The sequence below is a fragment of the Populus trichocarpa genome, chromosome 1 (assembly GCF_000002775.5).
Source record: "Populus trichocarpa isolate Nisqually-1 chromosome 1, P.trichocarpa_v4.1, whole genome shotgun sequence".
NCBI classification, from domain to species: Eukaryota; Viridiplantae; Streptophyta; class Magnoliopsida; order Malpighiales; family Salicaceae; genus Populus; species Populus trichocarpa.
Genome location: NC_037285.2, coordinates 36705233 through 36730196, shown reverse-complemented (window position 1 = coordinate 36730196; position 24964 = coordinate 36705233). Strand labels below are relative to the sequence as shown.

The 24964-nt window shown below is 34.0% G+C and overlaps 3 protein-coding genes and 1 long non-coding RNA gene across 6 annotated transcripts; 3 read left to right on the top strand and 1 right to left on the bottom strand.

Annotated features, from left to right (window-relative positions):
* Window positions 1–12: 12 nt before the first annotated feature.
* LOC127904408 (uncharacterized) lies at window positions 13–1014 on the top strand. The gene is made up of 2 exons (XR_008057549.1): window positions 13–276; window positions 394–1014. It is a non-coding gene; the product is annotated as an uncharacterized LOC127904408 (long non-coding RNA).
* A 6208-nt stretch (window positions 1015–7222) lies between these two features.
* Window positions 7223–15405, top strand: LOC18095289 (uncharacterized). Of its 3 annotated transcripts, none has more exons than XM_024607925.2 (10): window positions 7223–7660; window positions 8802–8854; window positions 9111–9234; window positions 9323–9449; window positions 10298–10947; window positions 11563–11839; window positions 11921–12197; window positions 12729–12890; window positions 13986–14447; window positions 14837–15405. In XM_024607925.2, the coding sequence occupies exons 1-10, from the start codon at window positions 7468–7470 to the stop codon at window positions 15122–15124; spliced, it is 2613 nt and encodes an 870-aa protein (XP_024463693.2). In that variant the 5' UTR covers window positions 7223–7467; the 3' UTR covers window positions 15125–15405. The 3 variants fall into 3 exon arrangements, with proteins under 3 accessions (XP_024463693.2, XP_024463685.2, XP_024463696.2); XM_024607917.2 differs by having other exon boundaries at window positions 7224–7660; window positions 12726–12890; XM_024607928.2 differs by having other exon boundaries at window positions 7225–7660; window positions 8802–8845; window positions 12726–12890.
* Window positions 15406–16269: 864 nt separating this feature from the next.
* Window positions 16270–20818, top strand: LOC18095291 (uncharacterized). The gene is made up of 7 exons (XM_024587733.2): window positions 16270–17224; window positions 18421–18609; window positions 18726–18817; window positions 19292–19351; window positions 19436–19505; window positions 19865–20068; window positions 20184–20818. The coding sequence occupies exons 1-7, from the start codon at window positions 16541–16543 to the stop codon at window positions 20568–20570; spliced, it is 1686 nt and encodes a 561-aa protein (XP_024443501.1). The 5' UTR covers window positions 16270–16540; the 3' UTR covers window positions 20571–20818.
* Window positions 20819–21574: 756 nt separating this feature from the next.
* LOC18095292 (coatomer subunit zeta-1) lies at window positions 21575–24054 on the bottom strand. Its single transcript, XM_006369826.3, has 6 exons — window positions 23902–24054; window positions 23333–23492; window positions 22612–22759; window positions 22418–22495; window positions 21985–22066; window positions 21575–21864 (listed from the first exon to the last, which is right to left on the bottom strand). Exons 1-6 carry the CDS (start codon window positions 23902–23904, stop codon window positions 21805–21807), a joined length of 531 nt encoding a protein of 176 aa, XP_006369888.1. The 5' UTR covers window positions 23905–24054; the 3' UTR covers window positions 21575–21804.
* Between the last annotated feature and the right edge of the window lie 910 nt (window positions 24055–24964).

The following is a 24964-nucleotide window of genomic DNA, read 5'->3' as shown; positions in this document are numbered from 1 at the left end:
GTTGCAGGGTAGAATGCAAAAGCAGATGCCTCTGGCCAGCTTATGTTTCTGGCTCTCACGATTAGGTGATTAGTCAGCTAGTGAAGCACAAATTGGCTGTCATATGTGGTTTCCCCCTCTATGGACACACCATTGAAAGGAAATCGAGTTGAAGGGGGTCCTAGTTGGGTTTTCATCTATAGGACAACAAATGCACGAATTTCTTGATTGAAAGAGAGCATAGAAACAACATAAATAGAATACATTATTGGCAGAATAAGCTAGCCAACCTTGCCAGTAAGTCCTCTCTCCCACAAGCACAGGCCTTCAATACTCCTATTCATGAACTATTTTATCCTCATCTAACCCTGATCTTGATTCCCAATTAAACATCTCACTGCCAATGATTTTCAGGGATATCCCATTATCAGTTCTTAATCAATCCCCAAGTTTCATCCTCAAGAACATTAACCGAAATCGTCTACTGTTAGAGGATGATGTCAGGCACCACTTACCTTTCAGATGGGACTTCCAGATCATCAAATATCCAGGGACGATCATCAAAGTAACCATACAGCAAACAGTTGAACGTTTACATACAGAAGTTATGCAAAAAGAGCAATTCCATGTAAGTATCTGTCATCATCAACTATCAGTAGGTTTGAATCTCAACACGGCAACACCCTCCACTTTCCTCTATTTCACTATCCAAGGCCAGAGTCAAAATCAGTCGAAAGAAATTGACACTGCAGACCTCATGGCATTTCATCTCAGTCAAGAAGCCTCGATTTTGAGATTTAGTGGAGGAGACCATCTCCATGAGCTACCTATTAATGTAATCTGGCAAGGCAGAATCTGATTGTTATGTTTCTCTCATTCTATTTATGTATCAAACCAAGACCAAACCCACAATTCCATTGCTTTTTCCAACCTTTCTTCTGCCTTGACCACACAGACATAGACTACGAAACATAAAGTGAAGCAGAAAAGGTTACTTGATCAATGCAATCCCTTTATCTTTTACATGAGCTACTACGAGTAAGCTATCCTCGACAGGAAATGTAACTTGAGATTGAGATCTATCCAAGTGATGATTAGAAGGATTAATCAAATTAAAATAGTGTTGTAAATTAATTATACTTAATACTAAACCTGTGGCAAGATTACAATTACGTCTCGAGTTTTGAAAAAGAGAGAGAAAGTTACTGATAAATAAAAGAGAAAAAAAAAATAATTAATTGATTATATTTTAGCAACAAAAAAAATCATTTTAGGTATCAATGTTGACAAAAGAAATTTCATTTTGATGTTTTGTACCCTTTATTTTATTGAAAAAAATAAATCAGAATTAAGAAATAATTTTTTTATTTAATTTTGTATTTTTAAACGAATTTAAAAGTGTTCTGGGTAGAGAAATTGGTTTATTGACATTTTCAAGATATTTATTATGTGTTTTTAAGTTAAAATAGATTGAATTTGACAACTATATAACATGAAAGGAAAAGGCAATGCTAATTGACTCATTCAATTCTTGATTTAATTATGATATTTTTTTAAAAAAAATGGTCACTTTCCTAACATGTCTATTTTTCTTATTATATAATTAAATAAAATATAAATTTCAAAAAATAAAGTTATTAGACGTAAAGAAGTTCATGACCTTGAACGTAGATTTTTCAAGTTAATTCGAGTTGACTCATGTCAATCTAAAACATTATCATTTTAATATTTAAGAAAAAAAGAAAATTTAATTTTGTAAAGTCAATTTGGTTTAATGAAATGATTTTGTCTTGAAATTTTGTAAAGTCAATCTCGTTTTTAACCTTATCATGTTTGAATCATACAAGTTGAATAAATCACATTTGATGAACTCCAACCCAATTTAATTTAAAACGGGATAGGCCTGCATGAAAGTCTTCAATTTTGATTAAAATTCATTGAAATAAGTTAATTTAAAATATATTTGGGATATTATTTTATTAAATATCGTACAATTTCTCACTTTGTTTATGAATAACATAATAGTATTTTTTTTAATAATATTAGCAAACATTTTTTTATAAAAACTTTTCATGTTTCTTTCTTAAATATTTTTTTTTTAGTTTAACGTGGGTGTCCGAGCCAGCTTGCGCGCACCTCGACTAATCCCACGGGTCCTGAAGTTAACGACCATGTAAGCCTCCAATGGCCATCATATGAGCAACCATAGGGCTTGAACCTGAGACCACAGAGGGAGCAAACCTCTTGATCCCAAACTCTTACTACTGGGCCACCACCTAGATGGTTTTCTTAAATTTTCTTTCTTAAATTTTATTTGGTCACTTTCATGTGCATTTCTATTTGTATTATCATGTAATTAAATAAAAAATAGATTAAAAAATAAAGTTATTAAACCTTTTTATTTCTTAAGTTTTTTAGAAAAACTTTTTTTTCTTAGCTATTTTGTATTTTTTTGGCTTTATTTTCCAAGTCCATCGTTTAGAGTGAAGTTTTTATTCAATTTTATCCTTCAATATTGGATTGATGGTAAATTACCTTTTATATTTTTTTTACCATATAAAAATAAATTGACGAAGTGCGTTCCATAACCTAGATCGTGAATATAACGGGTTAAGTAAATACAAATTGAAGAGTCAGATTGGGATATTTTGGCACTTTTTTATATCTTTTGTTTTATTGTTGTCAATTCCATCATTTAGTGTAATTTTTTTTATTGAATTTTATCCTTTAGTGTTGGGTTGATTGTAAATTAATCTTGGTATTTTCTATCATGTAATAAAATAAAAAAATTAACTCGACCTAATAGAGTTCATAACCCGGGTCACAAGGTTGAAAGGCTAATTAAATATTAATTAAGGAGTTAGGAAGGGATTTTTTAATTTTAAATTGTTATCCTGAATTTAATAACAATGCCAGAAATTTTTTAACAATCTAAATACACTTTTTTACGTTTGGAAAAAATTATATCCAACCCACAATGAAAGCGTGAGCGAATAAACTAGTTGTAATCTAATCTAATTTCTAAATGTAATTGTAATGTGTAATGTAATTGAACAACATATATAGCGTGTGGGGTTTTTACTGTCGCACTATATATAATTTACTGTGAATTGTTATAGTTAAATTATTATTTTGCCCTTGAGTGGAAAAAATATTGGAGTTGATTGTGGGGGTAATTTGGTCTTTTCCAGCTGCTCATCAATCATTAAAAAGATTGTTTGGAGTTATCTGAGCCTTTTTCAAATTTTTGCATAGTAAAAATACATTTTTATTGTTGAATTCAACAAAATTTAAAACTGTTGATCAATGTTTTTTTCATCTTTTCAAAAAATTTAACAATATTAAAAATATTTATTTGCTCTTGATATATATAAAAAAATAAAGCTGTTGATCAAGGGTTTTTCTGGTTTTTCCATTATTAAGCTAGTGTTAAAATACATCCATGCCTTTAGAAAAGAAAAAAAATAAGACATGCATTTAGGGATGTTTTTTTCCCTTTCACATGTGTTTATTTGTAATTTACTTTAGGCGACACGTGTCATGTCACTCGTTAGTTGTGTCCTTAGAAGTGCCACTATGTTCTTTTTTTTCTTAGTGCGGTGGGTAATGGTGAATGATCACCTGTGATCGTTTTTTTTCTTTCTTCTTTTCTCTCTCTTCCAGAGAAAGTGCACGCCTGTTCTCTTTTCTTTTTATTTTTCAATCTCAGTCCTTATGTTTTTTATTACTCATTTCTGTCATTGATCCTTTTAAAAAAGTTTTTTATATTTTCAATTTATTCCTTAAATTACAATTTATTTATTTTTCCAATTTACTCCTTATTTTTTTTATTTCTGATTTTTTTCTTGGTTTTTTTTATAAAATTTTATTAGTTTTCAATTTCATCATTCAGTCAAAGTTTATGATGTTTTATTTTTTTCCAATTTATCCCTCATTTCTTTTATTTCCTTTTCCTTTTGTTAATTTATTTTTTTAATTTAACCCTCAAATTAAATTTTTGCATGTCCTCTAATTTATTTTTTATTTTTATTTTCATCTCCATTTTTTTAATTACAATTTTTTACGTGATTAATGTTTTTCGTAATTCTATCCTTTGTAATTTGATTTGTTTGGAATTGGCTTTCGTGATTTTTCTATTTGTTGTGTTTTTGATCTAGTGATATGGGTCACGAGTTTTAATAGTTAATACAGTTAGGGATCTTTTTTTTCTCATTTTTTATTATTTTATCTTTCTAACTAAAAAACAAATAATTTTGTGGTTATCTTCAAATTTTTTTATACCGGTTTATCTCGATCTCATGACTTAGATCACGGGTTTCGCAGGCTTTTTTTGGATATATATTTTTTAAAAAATATTTTTTTATTTTATACATATAAGCTTTATTTTATAAAAATAGTTATTTTGAAATAATATTTATAATATGTTCCTTGCATAATATTTTTTATTTTATTAACTTAGTTTCATATATATTTCTATTTCTATTATCTTTTATTGATTTTAATAAACAAATTCAGTTGACACAGATGAGTAAGGGTCTCATTTTGCGAGATCAAATATCTTTATCTACATTCATCTCTTAATTTTTTCATTTTCTCTTTAAGTTATTGCTAACGATTTTTTATATTTATTTACATAAATGATCATTGATCTATTTGATTAGATACCCGAATAACCTTATTGATTTATATTTTAAAATTTTTATGTAAAAAAAATATATCAAAATAGTCTATATAATGATATTTGTCTTTAAACTCATATTTATTTTTAAAAAAAACATTTACTACCCGAAACGGGACTCATGTAAAATAGCAAATAATAATAAAGATCCCGAGGTCAGGAACCCTACAGCAGACTCTCCCTTACTTGCAGGGGCATATTACCATGTCCTGCGAAAGAGTCGATTGGGGTGATTAGACAAACTGGGCCCAAGCATACTTCCTGGCCCACTCAGGATAGCGAACCAAAAAATCTAAAGAATTTTGAAATAATTAATGAAAAAAAAACAAAAGAAAAAGAAGAGCGGGGGTTCTTATCAGGTAGGACAGCCGTCATCCACTTCCAGCAGTAGGGAAAGGTGCGTGGAGATTCTTAGTTTGGACACGCCAGTGGCCGTACATTATTTTATATGCAGAATCTTTACTACAGGATAAGCTCAAATTATTTTATTCTTCAACTCTTTTTTTCTTTCCCCATGCAGTGTGTTTAATAATTTATTAATAATTCTTCTTTGAAATAATTTTTATTTAAAAATATATTAAAATAATATATTTTATTTTTTAAAAATTATTTTTAAATATCAGTATGTTAAAACTATTTAAAAATATAAAAATATTAATTTATTGAAAATTCATTCTTAACCATCTCTAAAGTCTAAAATACATTTTGAGAACACGGTGCAAATCACGTTTCTTAAAAATTTAATTTTTTTTGTTAAAAATTAATTTTTTTGTTGTATTTTGGATCGTTTTAATACGCTGATATTAAAAATAATTTTTTAAAAATAAAAAAATATCATTTTCATGTATTTCAGCATGAAAAGCACTTTCAAAAACAACCGCAACTACATTTCTAAACGGACTCGGTTGAGGAAAGAACTTGTGAGATTTTTATTTACTCACATTAATTAAAAATATTTCATTTATGACCCCAATTTATATGGTAATACGTTATAGGATGATCTTTATGAAAAAGATCTCTAAGAAGAAGAGATTCAAGGGAATTATTATGCTCATCAAAATGTTTTGTTGATTGCCCAATTTTTATTTCTTCAATGAAGAATCTTTTTGGTATACTCTCCAAATTTTCATCTTATTTATTTCGTGCCTGCATGATCTTTATGACTAAAAACATTTAAATAAAATCCTATCATGATTATAATTTCAAAAGTAAGTTTTAAAAAAGTATTCCAAAAACCTTCCAATATTTTATATGTGATTAAATGAAAAAATATGATAAAATTACATCACAAACATATTAAAAAATTAAGATTTTTTTTTATTTTCATTGAATATTCAAAAGCAATTTTGTTTTTATTTTTGTTTTTTTCTTTTCATATTAGGCGCATAATAATTTTAAAAGAAATTTTTAATATTCATATAAAACCCAAAGTATTATTCAAGAACCATGACAAAATTAAATAATATTTTGAATATCATATTAAACATTTTTTTATAGTGTATTTTAATCAAAATTAAAAAACAAAACATAGAAATAAGCTAGACATCTGACCAAAAAGATAGGCTCGGTGCTTCTGGGTTTAAAAGGCCAGGTTTGCACACTTGCTTTTTTTTTTTTTTTTTCCCCTCAAGGACAAATCACATGTCATACGCTATTTTCTTTTTTTTAAAAAAAAAACCTAGAAGACACGTTATTTGCTTTCATAGATTTGAGCCACCAAAAAAATGCTTGAAAAATTAAGTTGATTTTTTTTTATTTAAAACATATATTTTCACATAAAAAACCTAATAAATTAATTTCTCAACATCTTTAGATCAGTTCAAAAACATAAAATTAACTAAATTAATTGGATTTTTTTTTTAATATCAATCTATTTTTTTTAATAGTAACATGTGAGCTCCAAAACTTCTTGGTGGTATTATTCATGTCAAGAGAAACACTTTAACATCAAATTTGCTATTTTTTCTTGGCATCTAGCCAAATCAAATAATTTTTTTTTGTTGTTTTTTATTTTTTAACGATTCTCTCATTCTTACCTTTAAATATAAAAGTTCAAAAAATAAAAACAAAAACAAAAACTATGGAGGAAAAATTTGTCAAAAAGGCACTCAACAGACAAAAAAAAAAGAGTTTTTTTTTTGTCTCATTATCAATTTTAGTCCTAATATTTTTAATTTTTTGCAAGCAATAAAACCAGTTTCATAATAAACTCAAAGAAGGTATATAAAAAATTATCTAACTAAATTTCCAGTCAACATAGAATAATAAAATTAAAAAAAAATTCAATGACTATGATAAAAAAAATACTTCAAGAATTAAAAAAAAGAAGGAAAAACACTTCATCAAATCTATAATGGTTGGAGCTGCAATGTTTTTGACAATTTATTAGATTTTCTTTTAATTGTAATTGTAATGATTAGAGAATTTTAATTTAGTAAACAGGAAAAACAAGACAAGAGAAAAGAACACATCCCCTACCCCCTCCATTTTTTAATCTAATAAAAAACAATAACAAAAGGAAATATTTTTTTTTATAAAAAAAATCACATATACAAATGAGTGTGAGAGAGAGAGAGAGAGAGAGAGAGAGGCAGAGAGTTTTGGGTGCTAAAAGCAAGAGTGGGAGCTTTAATTCTGTTTCTTTCGTTCTTTCGTTCTTCCTCTTCAACTCGGTCCTCTAACACCCAGTCGCCGCGTAAAAAAACAAAGAGAAAATCAGACAAGCAAACAGCGTTGTCTTCCTCTTTTCAGATCTGAGAGATACAGAGGCAGATACCGTCTGCTTGCGTGCGTGTTTAGAGAGAGGGAGAATGAGTGGCAGAGGAGGAGTAAATAACAATAATGGAAAGGGTAATACTGGAATATCAGGGATACCTGCAGCGTCAAGGAAGATGGTACAGAGCTTGAAGGAGATTGTTAGCTGTCCTGAACCTGAGATCTATGCTATGCTTAAAGAGTGTAACATGGACCCTAACGAGGCTGTTAACCGTCTCCTCTCTCAAGGTTTTTTCCCCTTAACCATATTATCTCTATGCTCTTGTTCAAGTATTTTTGGTTTTAGTGGAGTTTGAGGTTAGGGTTTTTATTATTGGACTCAGTTTTTTTTATTTGATTTTGATAAATCGAAATTTTCAATTTCAAGTTGTTTGCTTTTCTTTACGTTTTAAGCATTCAAATCTTTTGAAATTAGGTTTTTTTCATGGACTGAAAATATTGATTCTTTTTTTTTTGGTAATTGAACTGCGTGTTTAGGTATGGTTCTTTGTGTTAGTCTTATTGTTTTAATGAAATTGTTTGATTAAGTTGCTTGGACATGACAAGAGGAAGTTATTAACTGGACTTCTTGATTAAAAAAGTTCAACGTTTTTAACTTTCCGGGAGTTCAACTTTGTGGTCAGATTTTGGCTTTGATCATCTTGTGCAAGTATTGCTGTACTGCAGCTCGTAGTGCGTTTTGTAGTCATGAAGTTTTGATGGAATTGCTTGGTTCTGATTCGTAGGTATGAACATTAGAAGTTTTACAGAGGAAGTTTTGGAGAAATAGAGTTAAACTTTCTACTTTTTCAACAAAACATGACAATAGAGCCGTCTTTCTCTTCATTATCATTGATAATTTAGGTTGTTGATTTGGATATGTTGATTATTCAACATTAGGTGACCATCATGAGCGTGCTAAATTGTTCTCACTTGAGCAAAATGTCTGCAAGCACATGCATAATTGTATCTTGAGTGTGTATGAAAGTCCTCTTTTTATCAGAAAATGAAAGTAACATTGATTGACATCTTATTAGGCCACCGCCACTGCTCAGCCGTTTTTGTCAACATCAACTGCTTGATATAAATGATGGTCATGTTGTTTTAATAGCTGTTTTAGCGTTTTGTGATTCCATTTTTCTTATGTCTCTGAGCTGTTTTACTGCATGTATATGAGATTTTAGTTGTTACATTAATCATTTTGCTTGATCTCTATGTTTTGGTTCTTGTCATTACTTTATATTAATACTCTTGTCAATTTTTTCTTTAAGGTTCTAATAATTGATCTTTTTATATTGTCCTTTATGCAATTGGAAAATTGAGAAGTCTCGAGTCTTCTATTGAGTTTGGCCTGCATGTGAATTTGACTTGACATTTGTTCATTGTGTAGATCCTTTCCATGAGGTGAAGAGCAAGCGAGAAAAGAAAAAAGAGGTAGAAAATGTAGATACTTGTCTCATTGATTTTCCTAAATGTTGGATTTATGTGATAGTCATATACTTAATTTACTTTCATTGGTCAAGCAAAGAAAAAAATAAATCACATTGTTTATTATCTTTTTGTTTGAAATGCTATTGTAGCAACTTTTTTTTTGTGATAAACTGTTAACTAGAAAATTCCTAATATTTCATTTCATTGGCCCAACTTTAGCTACTTTTTTTTATGTCATACATTCTCACTTGTCTTTGTTGTTGATTAGAATAAGGACTCAACAGATTCCAGGTCTCGAGGTGCTAATAACATGTCAAATCGTGGTGGTAGAGGTGGTGCAGACCGCAATGGGCGTGGTGGCCCTGGTAGGCCTGCCTATTTCAGCTCTAATGGTATGAGAATGCTGCAATTCAATTTACTAGAGTTAATCATTTGTTAGTGTGGAATGAATGTGGACCATAACAAACAACTTTTCTCCAGACTCTAGTACTTTGCATGGCAAACCTTCATACAAGAAGGAAAATGGAGCAAATGCTTATGCTGGTCCTTCTCCTTCTGCATCCAGTATGGCAGGAAATAATATTAATTGGCAACCTCCATATCACAGGTAATGTCCATATTTAAACCTTAATAATGACAAATTTTGTGTTTTTGCAGATTAATACTGTATTTGACATGTACTGACGATACATTATAATTCAATTTTTATTCATGTTTTTGTGGAATGGCATAATAAAAGTCATATGTTGGTGCTGATTGGTTAAGTATGTCTTTAATACATGTGATGGTACGCCTTTTACTTCAGATCTAGTGTTGTGCTTAGGAAAAAGCCGTCATGAGGTTTACTGGCCTGGGATATATGCTTGGGTAGCTTCCAATTTGCATATTTTGCTTAGATTGGAACAAATCGGGGTTAAACTAGAACTTTTTACCTGCTTGGGGCACATGGTGACTGCACTATGAATTACAGTAGCAGTAATTTTGAATATAGCTTTCCTCTTTTTGTGGATCCATGCTACATCCTTAGGTTGTTTAATTCTGTGAAAGAAGAGATTTTATGTCCAGACAAGTTTTTGATGCTCTGATGAAGTAGTCTGACATAGAATTCGCTAGTAGTCTGGTCATTTAGTTAAGCATGTAGGGTTTATTAGACCTTGAAACTAGCTATTGGAAGAAGCTTTTAGGCGTTCTTAGAATAAGTACCAGTTTAAAAAAGAATTAGTATTCTATTGCTGTTATGTTATATTTGTGCTGTGCTCCATGCTTTTTTTTTTCTTAGCCACTGGATACTTTCTTCTCTTGGATTTTAATGAAGAACATTTGTTATGCACTCATATTTATTCGTGTAGAAGCATTGCTTAGTTGTATTAATACGTATGAAATATGGTTACCAGTGTTAATGTGTATGCAATGTGGAGATTGTTGTTTCTCATTTTTTATTTACATTTCATGCAGTGATTCTGTGGCCATAGAAAATAAAATGACAACTGTAGGGGCAGGTGATGGAGTTTCTTCATCAGCACAGCCTTCTCCTGGATATCAATCTGCCTGGATGGGGGTTCCAGGTCAGGTATCAATGGCTGACATTGTAAAAATGGGTAGGCCGCAAAATAAGGCATCTACCATGCCATCTCATCAAAGCGTCAATCATCAACATGCTACAGCTCCTCCTTTGGCAGCATCACACCATGATTTCCATTCATCAGAAAATCATGCTCCCAAGGTGGTGGAAATAAATACAGAACCAGAAATTGATGTAAACCAGCGTGTTCATTCCAATGATGAATGGCCATCAATTGAGCAGCCAACTACTGCCAGCGCATCACCTGTTCGGGAGGTTCCTGCAGATTCTGAGTTTTATGGAGATCTATCTAACTTGCCTTTAGATAGAGGTAGTCAGCACGTCAAATCCCAGTTCGATGATGTTCAATCATCAGAAGATGCTCATGATGAATCTTTTGATGCAAACCATGTGGGACCTGCTTCTGTATCTACTAGAAATATGCAGGAGGATTGTTCTGGAGGTTCATCTATTTTTGATAATAATATGTATGGGAACATCAATTCCTACCAGTCTCACAGACATACTTTTGAGAATAATGAAGGTGAGTTTAATGTTTTAGATTCATCTATCATTTTCCAATTGCATTCAACTATTCCTTTCAAAATTGTAACTTTTCCTCGAATGATATTTCAATCAATTGAGAATGTTCAACATTGACTTAAGGTCTATCTTAAATGTTGACGGATTAGTTTAATTTCTTGTGATGATTTTGTCTTTACCTATGTAAATTTCCTGCAGCCTTGAACTGAGCCTTCATATGCAAATTTAGTAAGACTTGCCCAGGGAGTTTTGAGAGTCATGGCTCAATCATGATATATTTATGGTTGGTTGACAACTTTTCAAGTGCTTGAATGTAATACTCTCACCCAGCATCCATGCACCATAAAAGGGTGAAAAAAGGAAACAATTTTGCATAAAACATGTAGCTTCATAACAGAATGCTGGTATTTTCACCTTTACTGTTTCAAAATTTTCTCATCAGCCCCTTCTCCATGGGGACTGTCAACATCATTTCTACACTGTTTGTGTGGAGTTGATTATTTTGTGGTTTGTCCTTAAATGACATGCAACAATGCTTTTCTAAACTTGTCTCCTTTGCCTTCCTTAAGGAGCTATTGACAGTTTATCTAATTGATTGTATCTCATGCGATTTCAGCTGAAGATGGCGCTTCATCAGTGGCTGCTAACTTACATCAACTAAGTTTGCGGAATGATGATCAGGGGGTGCAGCCTGAAGAGGATAATCCTTCTGTAATAATTCCAAATCACCTGCAAGTTCATACTCGAGAATGCTCACACCTAAGCTTTGGGAGTTTTGGATCTGGGATGAATTCGGCTTTTTCTGGGCATTATGCATCAATGCCCGTGAATAATAGCTTGGAAGAAACATCTGAAGTGGTAGATGCTTCATCAACTGATCATTCAGACACTAGGTATGCCTTTTTTATGGTAAATTTTTCTACCCTTCATATTTTTTTCTCTTTAATAATAAGTGGAATGTATATTTCTTGTAGAAATCCTGAATATTATGGGGATGAGCATCTCAGAAATACAGTAGATGAAAGTTTAGTACATAGAGCTGGTGTGAGTGCTGTGAATTACGATACTCCTCCAGTTCCACAGGCGGAGACTTTGAAGGAGACATCTGAAGCTGCTCAAGGGAATCAATATGCATTCCCTTCATCTACACCTGGTTATAGTTATGAAAACACTCAACAGTTGAATGCTGCATTTAACAACTCACAGACAAGCACTCAGATGCAAAATATTGCTCCTTTCTCAAGTGTAATGGTAATGCGATGAAATAAACTGCACTTATCTCCAGAGTGTATAATTTGTTATTTTTGCGTGATATATAATTTTTTTTTTTTTTTGTTAAGGGTGGTTTGTCTATCAGTTTTTTTTTTTTTTAATGAGCAAGATTTGGTTTTGTATTGAAGACAAGGATTTTATCAGTGGTTCTTGTTCACTTACAGGTTCTAACTACAGATAATATTTCTTTTATATTCATTTTATGCATGAGAGAATGGTGTGCTGGAGAAAAAAAGGAAAGAAACTTTAAATTTGTTATGTGATGGCCACACTAGATAAATTAAAGTGTAGAATAAAATAGCATACGGTGAAGTATCATTGCTCCATCCTCCTTTTTATTTGTATCTTATTATTTGTGTAGCTGAGTTTGTGTGTGGAGTAATGTGCTTGTATTTTTGTGTCTCATTGTACTTAATTAGTTTGTGTTATTAACTTACTAAATGTAGAATACAGTACCACAATATTGATTGGTTGGCCTTTTTTCCTTGTTACATTTTCTTTTTACAGCAGGCATATACAAATTCTTTGCCAAGTGCCTTGTTGGCTTCAACAGTTCAGACTGGGAGGGAGACTGACCTTCCATACTCACCCTTCCCTGTGACACAATCACTGCCCACAAAATACAGCAGTGCAGCTTCGTCTATCAGTGGTCCTGGCATTTCCATGTCAGAGGTATCCTGCTACCATAGCTTTCTTGAACTTGATGAAGCTTACTATGTTATCTTCACAATTTATTTATTGATGCAATTAAGAAGTAATTAAACTGTTGACTTATGGAAGGTCTCTGTAGTTCCATATGCAGAGGTAGGGAATAAATCTAAAAAGAAAAAAGAAAAAAAATCAATTTGTTGAACCAACTGAAAAATATAAGGTAGGCACCATACATACCTTCCTCACATCCATTTTGGAATCTAGACATTTCCATTTTTGTTATTTTTCACACACTTTCAGGTTCCCTAGTCGATAACCAAGTAGATAAATTGAGCATTCAGCAGAGACTCGTTCTGTATGGATGTTGGTTATGGTGTAGCATCACATGGATGAAGTGAAACTGCAATGCATCTCTGTTTCACAAATCATGTGCAAAACACTTCCTAACTAGAGATCTCATTTATTCCCCAATTTTCAACCATCTCTCTTCCAGGATAAAGAATTCATCGATGATGGTGAGCATGTCTTAACAGATTTTTGAATGCACATGTTCTTGCTCCTAAGCTGTATGGTAACAGCTATTTGCATCACATATTAAACCACTTCGTGGGTTTTGGATTCAGCTGATGAGCTTACACGCGCTAACTCATAGCTGACCGCATTGTTGTGAGTCTGGAAAGTTGGCTTCTGCTATCTTCTGATAGGTTTTATTTCTTCTGACTGAAGAGTGCACCTGTTTAGTTGAATGAAACATGTCTTGTAAAATAGTGAAGACAACCTTATTAGGAGAAAACTTCTCTTAACCATTCTTTACTGCTTTGATGCACAACAAAACCAACCATCCTTTTCTGTGATTTCTGATATTTCCTTGATAGTTGAATATAAAATGATTTTGGGGGATATAATGATAGAATTGGATTTATATTTTGGTGATTCGAGTTGTTACTTGTAGTTGATTTTTTGGAAAATGAGATGTGATATGGCTGGCGGTCTAGAAAGAGAAAAAATGAAATCACACGAGAAATTTACGTGATGAATCTAGTTTCAAACTTGGTTGGAGTGTTATGTTTTGATTGATTTCTCCTTGTTCTGATTATTGGCTTGTAAACATGCTAGGCTTTGAGAGCAGGTGGTGTTTCTACACCTCAGCCAACTCCACAGACGCATCCTGGTGCCAATGTTGCCACAGGACCTGCTCTTCCACAACACCTTGCTATGCATTCTTATTCCCAGCCCACCCTTCCTTTGGGGCATTTTGCCAACATGATCAGCTATCCTTTCTTAGCTCAAAGCTACACGTATATGCCATCAGCCTATCAGCAGACCTTTTCTGGTAATAATACATACCATCAGTCGCTTGCAGCAGTGCTTCCACAATACAAGAACAGCGTTTCTGTAAGCAGCTTGCCCCAGTCTGCTGCTGTTCCTTCTGGGTATGGATATGGGAGTTCAACCAGCATTCCCACAGGAAACTTTCCTTTGAATGCACCTGCTGCCCCTGCAGGCACAACAATAGGCTATGATGATGTTTTAAGTTCTCAATACAAGGATGCCAGCCACTTGATCTCACTTCAGCAGGTAATGCCTCTGCTCTATACCGGGCATTGACAAACTCTCAAGGATGTGAATTATATAGTCTGCATTGAATACACCTCATCCAAATTGGGACAGGTGTCATGATGAAAATTCCCATTAACAAGTCCAGAATCATTTTGTAGCTGCTCGAAACTTGAGTTTTGTGTGGTTATGACCAACATCATGTAATGGTTTCACGGGTAGATTATTCACTTCACACTTGGTGTTGCCTACTCTCTCACATTTATGTGGGGACAATTAACGTAAGCAGGTTCCACATGAATGTTGCGAGGGAAGGGAGCAGTGCAATGGCTGTCGCGAATAATTTCCTTGATTTCAATTGCATGTTTTATTTATGTGAAGCTGAAGTAAGGTTTATCTTGTGTTGTCAGAATGAGAATTCAGCAATGTGGATGCATGGGCCTGGTTCGCGAACAATGTCGGCCGTCCCTGCCAGTACATATTACAACTTCCAGGGGCAGAATCAGCAGCCCGGTGTATTCCGGCAAGGCCAGCAACCGTCCCAGCATTTTGGGGCACCTGGGTACCCAAATTATTATCATTCACAATCGGGGATGTCATTGGAACACCAGCAGCAAAACACAAGGGATGGTTCCCTAGGCGGGTCTCAAGGCCAGCCATCAAAGCAGGCTCAACAGTTGTGGCAAAACGGCTACTAAGAATGCCATCACCTCCTGGTTTTTCAGGGCATTGTAGTGAGTTTGAAAGTGGCCAATCAAAGGCGTTCCTGCTTTTGAATAATTTAATGTAATGATTTGTTGGTGATCTAAAGAGAACTTGACTAGCTACTGCCCCTGTGCCATGAGGTTGATTCTACTGCGTAATTTATCAGCTTGATCTGGTTAACTTAGGAACACGTGTGCTAATCTGGGCTACTGGACTATTTTATTCTCCTTGTTCGCCTGTTCTCGTTATATAGTCAAAGTTAGCTGTTTTCTCCCTTCTGCTGGACACTTGGGACGGAGTCTCTTTCTTTCTAAATTTACTCCCAATTACCACGGTTGATCCGGCTAAGAAACTGAGAAACTTAATAAAAAATATTTATAATTTTAATATTTTGTAGGAAAAAATAAAAAAGCAATTCAATTAAGTATAGTTTAGGTTAGTAACGAAGTTTAAAAGATTATTTTAAAAGAATTTTTAGAATTTTTTTTAAGTTTAAAGTATTTAAATAAAAAAGAATGTATATTTTATATTAAAAAAATATAATTTTTTTCGAGTATAGAGTATATATATATTATATACTAAAGTTTTAAATTCTATATTGAAAAAATAATATATTTTTCTAGTAAAATTTAAAAAGATTAATAATTAACTAAAAAATATATAAAAAAAGATTTTTAATAAAAAGAAAAAATACATTTAAAAAAAAAAGAAACTTTTACCAGATTTTGCAGAGTTATTCATTTGGATCATGAATTAACTTAGCAGATACACTCCGTTTTATGGGGTTTTTGTTTATTTCTATCTTTTACCTATATGAACTAGTTTAGCCACCAAATTTCGTATAGATGTACCAAGCCAGTACAGGTTTGAAAACTATACCAATTACATTCCAACATTCCATGAACATGTATGAATTTAATTTATTTATAAAATCACTGTAATCGAATTTATTATAATAAAAAACTATTTTATTAATAATAATAATAATAATAATACCTTTATGAATGGGAATTGGATCTCGAAAACGTCTTCTACTGTCAAAAAAAAAAAAAAGAAGAAGAAAAAGACTGGATGATGCATGTGCTCTGCTCTTTTGATGGTCAATAGGCCATCAAATTTTCTCAACGGAGGACAAAAACGCAATTTAACTGCGGGAGTGTCTGCGATCACAGTGATTTTAACTTTAATTTAAGAACCCTATTCTTTGGGCAAAAGGAATAGATGGGAAACGGACGGCAAAAGCAAGCAGGCTCCCCCCCTTCCAAGCTCTTTGTCGCTGTTTATTCTCACCCTGTCCCTCACCCTTACCCTAAACATCTCCTCTCTGTGATGCTTCAGGTGAATGTCATTTTTCAGTTGAAATCTGAATATGCACAGACGAGTCGGAAAAGAAAAGAAAGGAAGAAGAGATGGAACAGGGCAGCATGATGATTGAGAGTCCCTCTTCGGTGCATGAAATCATGAAATCAGAAAACAAGAGCAAGGTTTATGGTAACGGCGGAAGAGATGTTATGCCTGGGAGTGATGTTTGGACAGATGGACTTATTTGTGCCTTTGAATTCTCTCCGAGGCGTACTCCCAAATCCACTCCCTCAACCACAACTCCTTCTTCCTCCAACATGTTTAGCACCAGACACACAGTTAATAGTGAGTTATCAAAGGATGGCGGAATGCCTGAGAGACAGGAGAGTTGCAATTTATTCGAATCGTCGTCTGTTAATCGCAATGCCCCTTCTTCTGATGCTCAGAAGAAGATCCTCCCATCAAGACAGGACAGGCATGAGGATGGCCGTTGGATACCCATTGGCTGGGCTAGGATTTCTCAGCTTGTCCAAACTGTGCAAATTGACGGTGACTGGCCAACGCAGCAAGTAGGGTTGCCGGATGATGAACTCGGTCCTACTGTTGCAGATTTAGCAGCTCCCTATTGGGAGCGTCCAGCCGGCCCTACTTGGTGGTGTCATGTCGCCGCAAGTCACACCTCTGTCCAGGCATGGCTCAACAATGCTAAGTGGTTACATCCTGCCATCAGTTTAGCTTTGAGAGATGAAAGTCGACTCATCAGTGAGCGGATGAAGCACCTTCTTTATGAGGTAGTGGATAGTTTCTTTTGTATTTCAAGTTATAGCTATTCCTTAACATGGATGGGTGGTGCTTAAAATACTTGAACTCCCTTTTGTGCTTCTTCAGCCAAGGTCAATTTATGTGGCATGAAAAAAGGGGGCCTGGATTGTTTGTGTAGTGGAAAACTGTTGGTGACTGGCCTATTTGAAACGTTCATCATATGTGACCGTGACTGTGACTGTGATATTACCTTCTTTGAATTATTGTATAAAAGCTATGAGAAAAATGAACCTTCACATTCCTCATTCTCCTCTCTCTCAAGTAACCCATTGTTTCTTTAGTGTAATGTTTTCCTCTTATTTTAATTTCTCTAAATTTTTATGTTGATGATATAATTTCTAGCATGAATATAAGGCTATCTTGTTTGAGCATGTTACAGTCACTATCACCATAACTTTGTGAACCTGTGTATATAGAGCAACTGCTGGATAAAAACTTGGAGGTTCCAGGTTCAACTCCTCTGTACTGTTGTTTGTGGTTTTTTCTGAGAGAAAATGTATGGCAGTTATTAGGAAAGGAGTTCATATAAAAGGGCTAGTTGATAGATATTTTAAATTAAAATCTGAATCCTTAAATAGAATGCCCAGGTAGCAATGGTCTATGCCAAGTGCCTACACACTCTACAATTCGCAGAGGTTGAGGAAGAAACCACTTTAACAAGATAAGAACTGGGAGTTTTCCCTTTAGTTGAATAGATGCAATCATGCAAATGTAGGAAGGGGAAGACGTTGAACTTACAGCCTATGTCCTAGGGAAAATGTAGTATTTGTGCCCACCTAGGCATATAATCCATCTTATGTTAAAGTTGCTGAGATTCATCCTTGGATAAGTTCAGTGTTGTGTTGTTTTCTTGTTTTGTAAATTGTAACCTGGAATGAATTATGTGTCTGTGCAGTGTAAATTATAGCCTATCATATCTCACGTATTTTGTATATCCATGTAAAGTTGAAGAATGGGTCCTTGGCTTAAGGGAAGAAAGTGAAAATTGTTGGATCCAAGAGATGTCTGTACATGACAGACTACATGAATTTGTATTTCATTATATTTATATCAAGTTGATTAAAATTTGTAAAAAAAAAAAAATGGTTTTAATAGGTTCCTAGTTTTTCTCCCATGACATTCTACTTGATTATTATTAATTGTCATGATTTGTGTTCCTATCTAGGTCCCAGTAAGGGTTGCTGGAGGTCTGCTGTTTGAGCTCTTGGGACAATCCGCCGGCGATCCATTTGTTGATGAGGATGACATTCCTGTTGTACTGCGCTCCTGGCATGCACAAAACTTTCTTATAACTGCACTGCACATAAAGGGGCATGTGTCAAGAGTGAATGTTTTGGGTATCACTGAAGTTCAGGTTTATTCATGACTCGGAGTTTTCAAGTGGACTAGAGTACTGAAACAAGTGTTGTTAATTAAGTATTCAAGTCACTTGATTATTGATTCATCCCTTTGGTGCCCTGATTTGGTCAGGAACTTCTTTTTCTTGGAGGCTGTAATGGTCCAAAGACAGTGCATGAGGTCATTGCACAACTAGCTAGTCGGATGTCTAGGTGGGATGATAGGTAATGGAAACCACTGAAACTAAACTATGTTACATATTCATGGCTTAATTTAATTTGAAATCATGCTTTTTTCCATTCGATTTTTTCCCTTCTTTTGGACGACAAATGCACCATCTGCAGGCCAATGGCATCCATGCAATATATCTGAGAACCTGGCCTCTTTTTTGCTGATAGCAAAACTAATTCCCTCTTGTTTTTCAGATGAAAAATGAAAATGCATGATTAAAAGAACAAGTATTTACCGTTAGCACTTCAGCAAAACTGTATCATGTCATGTGTTCCTTTCTGTTCCTACTTTCTTTTACAAAACAACTGTCTTCAAATCACTTCTCTGTACCAACTCACCCGTGTCTTGTCCTGCACTGTCTTTAGGAAAATAACTTATTCTGAGAAGATGAATGGATATTAGCATATATTATGTATCCTTTTCTTTTTCTAACTTCAAGTTTTTGTTTTCATCTCTTAATTTTTTAGGCTGTTTCGAAAATCTATATTCGGGGAAGCAGATGAGATTGAGCTGAAGTTTGTGAACAGGTTGAAAAGACATGTGCACTTTTCCAAACTTGGATTTGTTACTATATCATATATAAGTTTTGTTACATAAATTGCTATGAACAGGAGAAACTATGAAGATATGAGTCTCTTCAGTATTATCTTGAACCAAGAAATCAGAAGGTTGTCAAGACAGGTAGTTCCAATTGTTGAAACTCTTTTATGCATATACATTCTGATTTCTGTCTCATCGCTTGTATATATACATTGTACATTTGTGCTTGTTCTGCCATTCCATGAGTATCTGACAGCTGTCATGCTCACTGCTCTGACGAGCAAATCTTGATCTGATGATATTTAGACATTGAAACTTCCTTGGTCTAGACATGGCAGTTATAAAATCCAGATGGCGCTTTTAAGACCTGGTGGTCCATAAAAGTATCTGCCAGCAAAATCCCATTGTTTTGGAGTTGGCATATTTTCTTACTTCTCACTTCCCAAGGGAATGCATGTTTGTTCCATTTAGTACCAAAACCAGGGGCTATTCATTTGCAGGTTATCAGAGTGAAATGGTCACTCCACGCAAGAGAGGAGATTGTTTTCGAGCTTCTACATCATTTGAGGGGAAATGCAGCAAGAATGTTGCTGGAGGAAATAAGAAAGAGTACAAGACAAATGATAGAGGAGCAAGAAGCTGTTCGAGGTCGTTTGTTTACTATTCAAGATGTTATGCAAAGCACTGTTCGGGCATGGTTGCAGGTTTGTTTTGGAGGGTGTGTGCATGTGTTTGTGGGGGATATGATCATATCTTCATTTCTTCCTGGATTGATTTGAGAAATCCCTCGTTTTTTGTTTCTTTTCTCCTCTTATGCAGGATAGAAGCCTTCGTGTAACCCATAATTTGGCTGTTTTTGGAGGCTGTGGTCTTGTGCTTTCTATCATCACTGGGTTATTTGGGATCAATGTTGATGGGATGCCTGGAGCATCTGGTACACCATATGCATTTGCTCTATTTACTGGCATCCTCCTCTTCGTAGGATTGGTGCTGATTGCTGTTGGGTTACTTTACCTTGGACTGAAGAAGCCAGTCACCGAAGAGCAGGTTCAAGTAAAAAAGTTGGAGCTGCAAGAATTAGTAAAGATGTTCCAGCACGAGGCAGAGACTCATGCCCAAGTTCGTAAAACTGTGCGTCGCAATAACTTGCCACCAACTTCTGGAGATATTTTCTCAGATGATGTGGATTATGTTCTCATCCAATGAAGACATTATGCTAATTCAAGGCAAGTCATCGGTGACTTCACTTTTTTGTTAGGAAAAAAGTTAAGTAAATGCATATGTTTATGTAATTCAGTTGCAGACAGAAAGTAAATTAGATTTGAGCGAAGTCATGGAAGAAAAACGCACCAACCAATGCTTCCTGCTCAAAGAGATCTTATGTTAATTCCTTGGATCGGATATATATCTTCTGAAGGTTTTTTTTAATTAAGACATTACCACTTTTATCACCATTGTTACTGGGTAAAAATGATCTTATTGAATATATTTCTATGATTCTATTATGGAGTACAGTTGGGGCTGGACTTCATTTATATATAGGTAGTCGCTGTGGTAAAATTTGGATCACCACCTTTTCATGCAGTTGTGTGTTCCTCTGAAAAGCCTAATGCTCATGGCTTCAATGGAGCTTTTTCGAAATTCTTAGCAACGACCGACTGCAATTGCAACGACATGCAGTTTCGAAGCTTCATTGCTAAATCCTTGTAGTCTGGGTGTCGTTCCAGCTGAGCAAGCTTGTAAATAGGAGACAAATTGCTGCATGATGGGCACAGATTATTTTATAAAAAGACATGCAAAAGTCCTCTAGCCCGCGAGGATGCTAAAGAATACTGGTTATCTTACATTGCAGAATCTGACATTAGTTAACCTGCAGTTCGACCATGCGAGACATGAAGAAGCAACTTCAAGTCATGCACAGTGAAACAAACGAAACTGCTTTGGATAGCAAGCACGGCTGCTTGGTATAACTTGAGAATGGACTTAAATTAAACACAAGCTGGCAGATTACCACTTGGTCCTTCGAGTTTAGAAGGTTGGTCATATTACCCCCCCAATCAAACTCAGAACTAAGCTATTTATTTATACAGATATAGACACCGGGATAGACTGTGATGTGAAGTGAGAAACAGTTAAAACACTCGTTGCTGTTAAGCATCACTTGCTGCAACAACGGAGCAGAGGTGACATTCATTCATTCGAAGACTGAATAATTTAAAAGCTCCTCTTTGCCTAAATTATACTTTCTTTGAATAGTTTCGACCAAACAGAGGTCTGAGCAACACAAACCAAAATATGATCAAGTCAGACGAGCTTATGGACGCCCATTGAGTTGATTACATCAAGGAGGGACTATCTTGAGAAATTGGTGCTTACAAAGCAAGTGAATATATACACAGAAGAACCCTCTATTTTCCTCACCTTTTTCCTGGTGCAATTATCACTTAAGAAGGGACCTTGCTAGATGTTCCCGTGCAGTTGCCAGTGCTTGTGAGAATGTCTGCAAAGAAAGCAGAAGTTTATAGTACATACTGTAGCAACGATTACCAATTTGTCCAACAACTCTATATTTTTCTAAATTCAAGGTTGGAAGAAAGGAAGTCCGCTGGAATAGCAATACCTGCTCAGACAATCCTTCAGCAACTGTACTATGACTTGCAACCTTCCCCACAATGACATTTGCATCGGTTTCCAAAATAATACTGCATCAGGACGTGTCAAGAGTTATTTCTGGGTGATAAGAGATAGCCTCTGAAGTAAATGAGTAAAAAATACGTAGCAAAATTGTTTGAGAACATTTCTGGATGTAACTGAGGTAACTTTAGAACTAAAGTGAAGCTTTGGCTATCATTAATGATCCAATTCTTTTTAACATTATTTCCACAAATTTACTATGGCAAGTAGATTATCCATGGATCCAACGTTTCCCTTTCAGGAGTTCAGCAGGTTAAAGGACATGTTTAAATAATGACAGAAAAGAAGAAACAAACTACATATCAGCTAAAGGAAAAAAAATAAGCAACTCATTTGCATAAGAAGAGCACATTGCATACCCGCCATCAACAATTTCATCAATGCACAGCAGGATGAGATCTAGATACTCAAGTGCCTCTCTTTTCTCTACATTGCCTCTGAAACAAAGAATGATTAAAATGGATATGAAATTAAATAACAGAAAGGGTGGCAATATGTACTGACAGCATAAAAATGTATGGAAGAACAAGGTAAGAAGTGGCATTGCAAAAACCTAAGGAGAAGGCCAACTGCATCAAAGAACCCTTGAAGGACTGTGGCTAAGATGACCTCATTTTCTTCTTCACCTCCAGTAACAAAAAAGTGTAGATCTTGAACAAACTTGTAAACAACAATGTTGTTCTCAAGCATTGTTACCTCAACTGTAGACAAGGTCACAAGATATTAATACAGAAGCTGTGATAACCGAAAATTGAGCAGAGCCAACCAGTAGTGATAACCATAATTCATTAATATGGCAGTGAGGAGATGTTGTTCACAAACAAGATTCTGTAATCTGCAAAAAAACTGAACTTTGCAAAACATTTCAATGTGTTGCCCCCACCACTGTCACTAAAAGGGTCATGAAACTCAATGCCACAGATTCAGTAAACCACAAACAACTGAACTTTGCAAAACATGTGAACGTATTGCCCCTGGAAGAAGAAACCTCAACCATGCTCCATGAGTGCCAACAGAAAATTACATGTTACCTTTTTTTTTAAACTTTTATTGCACCAGTGAAATTAAAAACCAGGAAGAGCACAGTATATTACTCTCTCATTGATCTAACCAGCAAGAATATGAAATGCCATGGGCGATAGCCAACCCCACACAAGCAGCACAGAAGGTGAACTCATACATAATGAAAATAATCCCAGGCATGAACTAAACGCTTACAAACACGCAAAAAGAAAGTCCTTAAGAGTAGTTTAAGCAGGAGACAAATGGCTAACCTTCCGAGCGTGCATTAGTCTTTTGAGTCTTGTTAAACACAGCTTTCTCAAAAGCTTCTTTGGCACCATTAGTTGGCCAGTCATCACAAAAATACTTGGAAGCCACACGCTTCCCTTCAAAATCCAGTAGAAGGATATTTTTTACGCAAGGGCACAGCTCCTACAATCAACATTGCACTTTAAGAAGAAAATTCTCAAAACAACTCAGATCCCAAAATGCACCAATTCAGTTTGTAATTCAATGCTATGCCATGCCAGAAGTTCCAAAACCCTAACGGGGTGTTCCACTTTTTAGCAGCAATGCAAGCCAAAAAAATCTCTATAAAGTCAAAACTCTAAATCACAATTAGGCTTCAATAGGCAAAACCAAATATAAAGAAATGATCATATGCAGAATCAATGATTCAAAACAGCAAAAACTAAGCACAACCCATGTATAGCCAAGCATAAATGTGTGTATCTTTAACAATAAATTAATATAGTAAATGAAACCCTAATTTTTCTCTATTATTGCATGTGTGTTAAAGAAAGTAATAGCTCAGAAAGAAAGAGAGAGAAAAGTTACTGACCATGTTGTGGTTTGGCAAAATTTCGAAGGGAAACCGATCTCCCAGTTCGTTCGTGAGAGAAAGTAGTAGGAAAGCAGGCAGTGGTGACTGGTGAGAGAGACACTAAGTATGGCCTCATTATGGCCTAATTAAAATTAAAAGAAAAGGTAAATCACGTGGAGAAAGTATTCTAGTTTTTATCTAAATTTATGAATTGATATAATTTTTTTTATATTAGTTTTTATATTATTTTTGTTTGATCACATGAATTTTTTTTTCTTGTTATATTTTTTTAAAAAATTATTTTTATTTATTTTAATTTTTAATATTAAAATAATTAAAATTTTAGTTTTTTTAAAAAAGCTAGAGTATATGAGGAAGCATCGGAGATAAATCATGGATTGATACAGTGTTTCTTTTATATTAGTTTTTATTTTTATTTTTGTATGATATTTTTTTCCATTTCTTGTTTTTCTGTTTTATTTTTTTTTAAAAATTATTTTTATCAATTTTATTTTTTAATATTGAGATTGTTAAGAATTTAGCTTTGTAATTTTTTCTTTTTTATTTTGTCTTTCTATATGTTTGGCGTGGTTTGCGAGTTTGTCTAAATAATTCAGGTTGCCCTAGTTTATGGGTTTGGTGAAGTTTTTTTTTAATTGAACTTGACTTTTTTATAGTTTATTTTTTTCTCATATCCTTAAAAAAATAGTTTTAAAGAAAAATAATTTATTAAACTTTATAAAGTAACAAAATTAAGTGATGTGAGGAAATCACTGTTCACCCAACACCCATTGCACTGTGGATTACAATAGTAATCCCCCCCCACACATATATATATTTTAATTTTTGTTATGATTTTTTTCAAATATATTTTTGTTAATTTCATCTTTTAAAATTGAGATTGTTGAGAGTTTAGATTCATAATTTACTTCTTTATATTTTGATTTTATATGAGATTAGTGTGGTTTACGGGTTTGTCAAAGTAACCTAGGTTGCCTCGGTTTACGAATGTGATGAGTTGTCTTTTTTTTTCTTTTTTATAATTGAACTAGACCTTTTATAGTTTATTTTTTTATATATA

Bases quoted from the DNA above. Each gene is read 5' to 3' on its own strand.
- LOC18095289 (XM_024607917.2), top strand. From the start codon at position 7,468: ATGAGTGGCAGAGGAGGAGTAAATAACAATAATGGAAAGGGTAATACT. The intron at 10,948-11,562 runs GTGAGTTTAATG...ATGCGATTTCAG, and splicing joins TACTTTTGAGAATAATGAAG to CTGAAGATGGCGCTTCATCA. The intron at 14,448-14,836 runs GTAATGCCTCTG...TTGTGTTGTCAG, and splicing joins ACTTGATCTCACTTCAGCAG to AATGAGAATTCAGCAATGTG.
- LOC18095291 (XM_024587733.2), top strand. From the start codon at position 16,541: ATGGAACAGGGCAGCATGATGATTGAGAGTCCCTCTTCGGTGCATGAA. The intron at 18,610-18,725 runs GTTTATTCATGA...TGATTTGGTCAG, and splicing joins TGGGTATCACTGAAGTTCAG to GAACTTCTTTTTCTTGGAGG. The intron at 18,818-19,291 runs GTAATGGAAACC...TTAATTTTTTAG, and splicing joins ATGTCTAGGTGGGATGATAG to GCTGTTTCGAAAATCTATAT.
- LOC18095292 (XM_006369826.3), bottom strand. The intron at 22,760-23,332 runs GTTAGCCATTTG...CCTTGTCTACAG, and splicing joins GACTAATGCACGCTCGGAAG to TTGAGGTAACAATGCTTGAG. The intron at 22,496-22,611 runs GTTTTTGCAATG...TCTTTGTTTCAG, and splicing joins GCAGTTGGCCTTCTCCTTAG to AGGCAATGTAGAGAAAAGAG.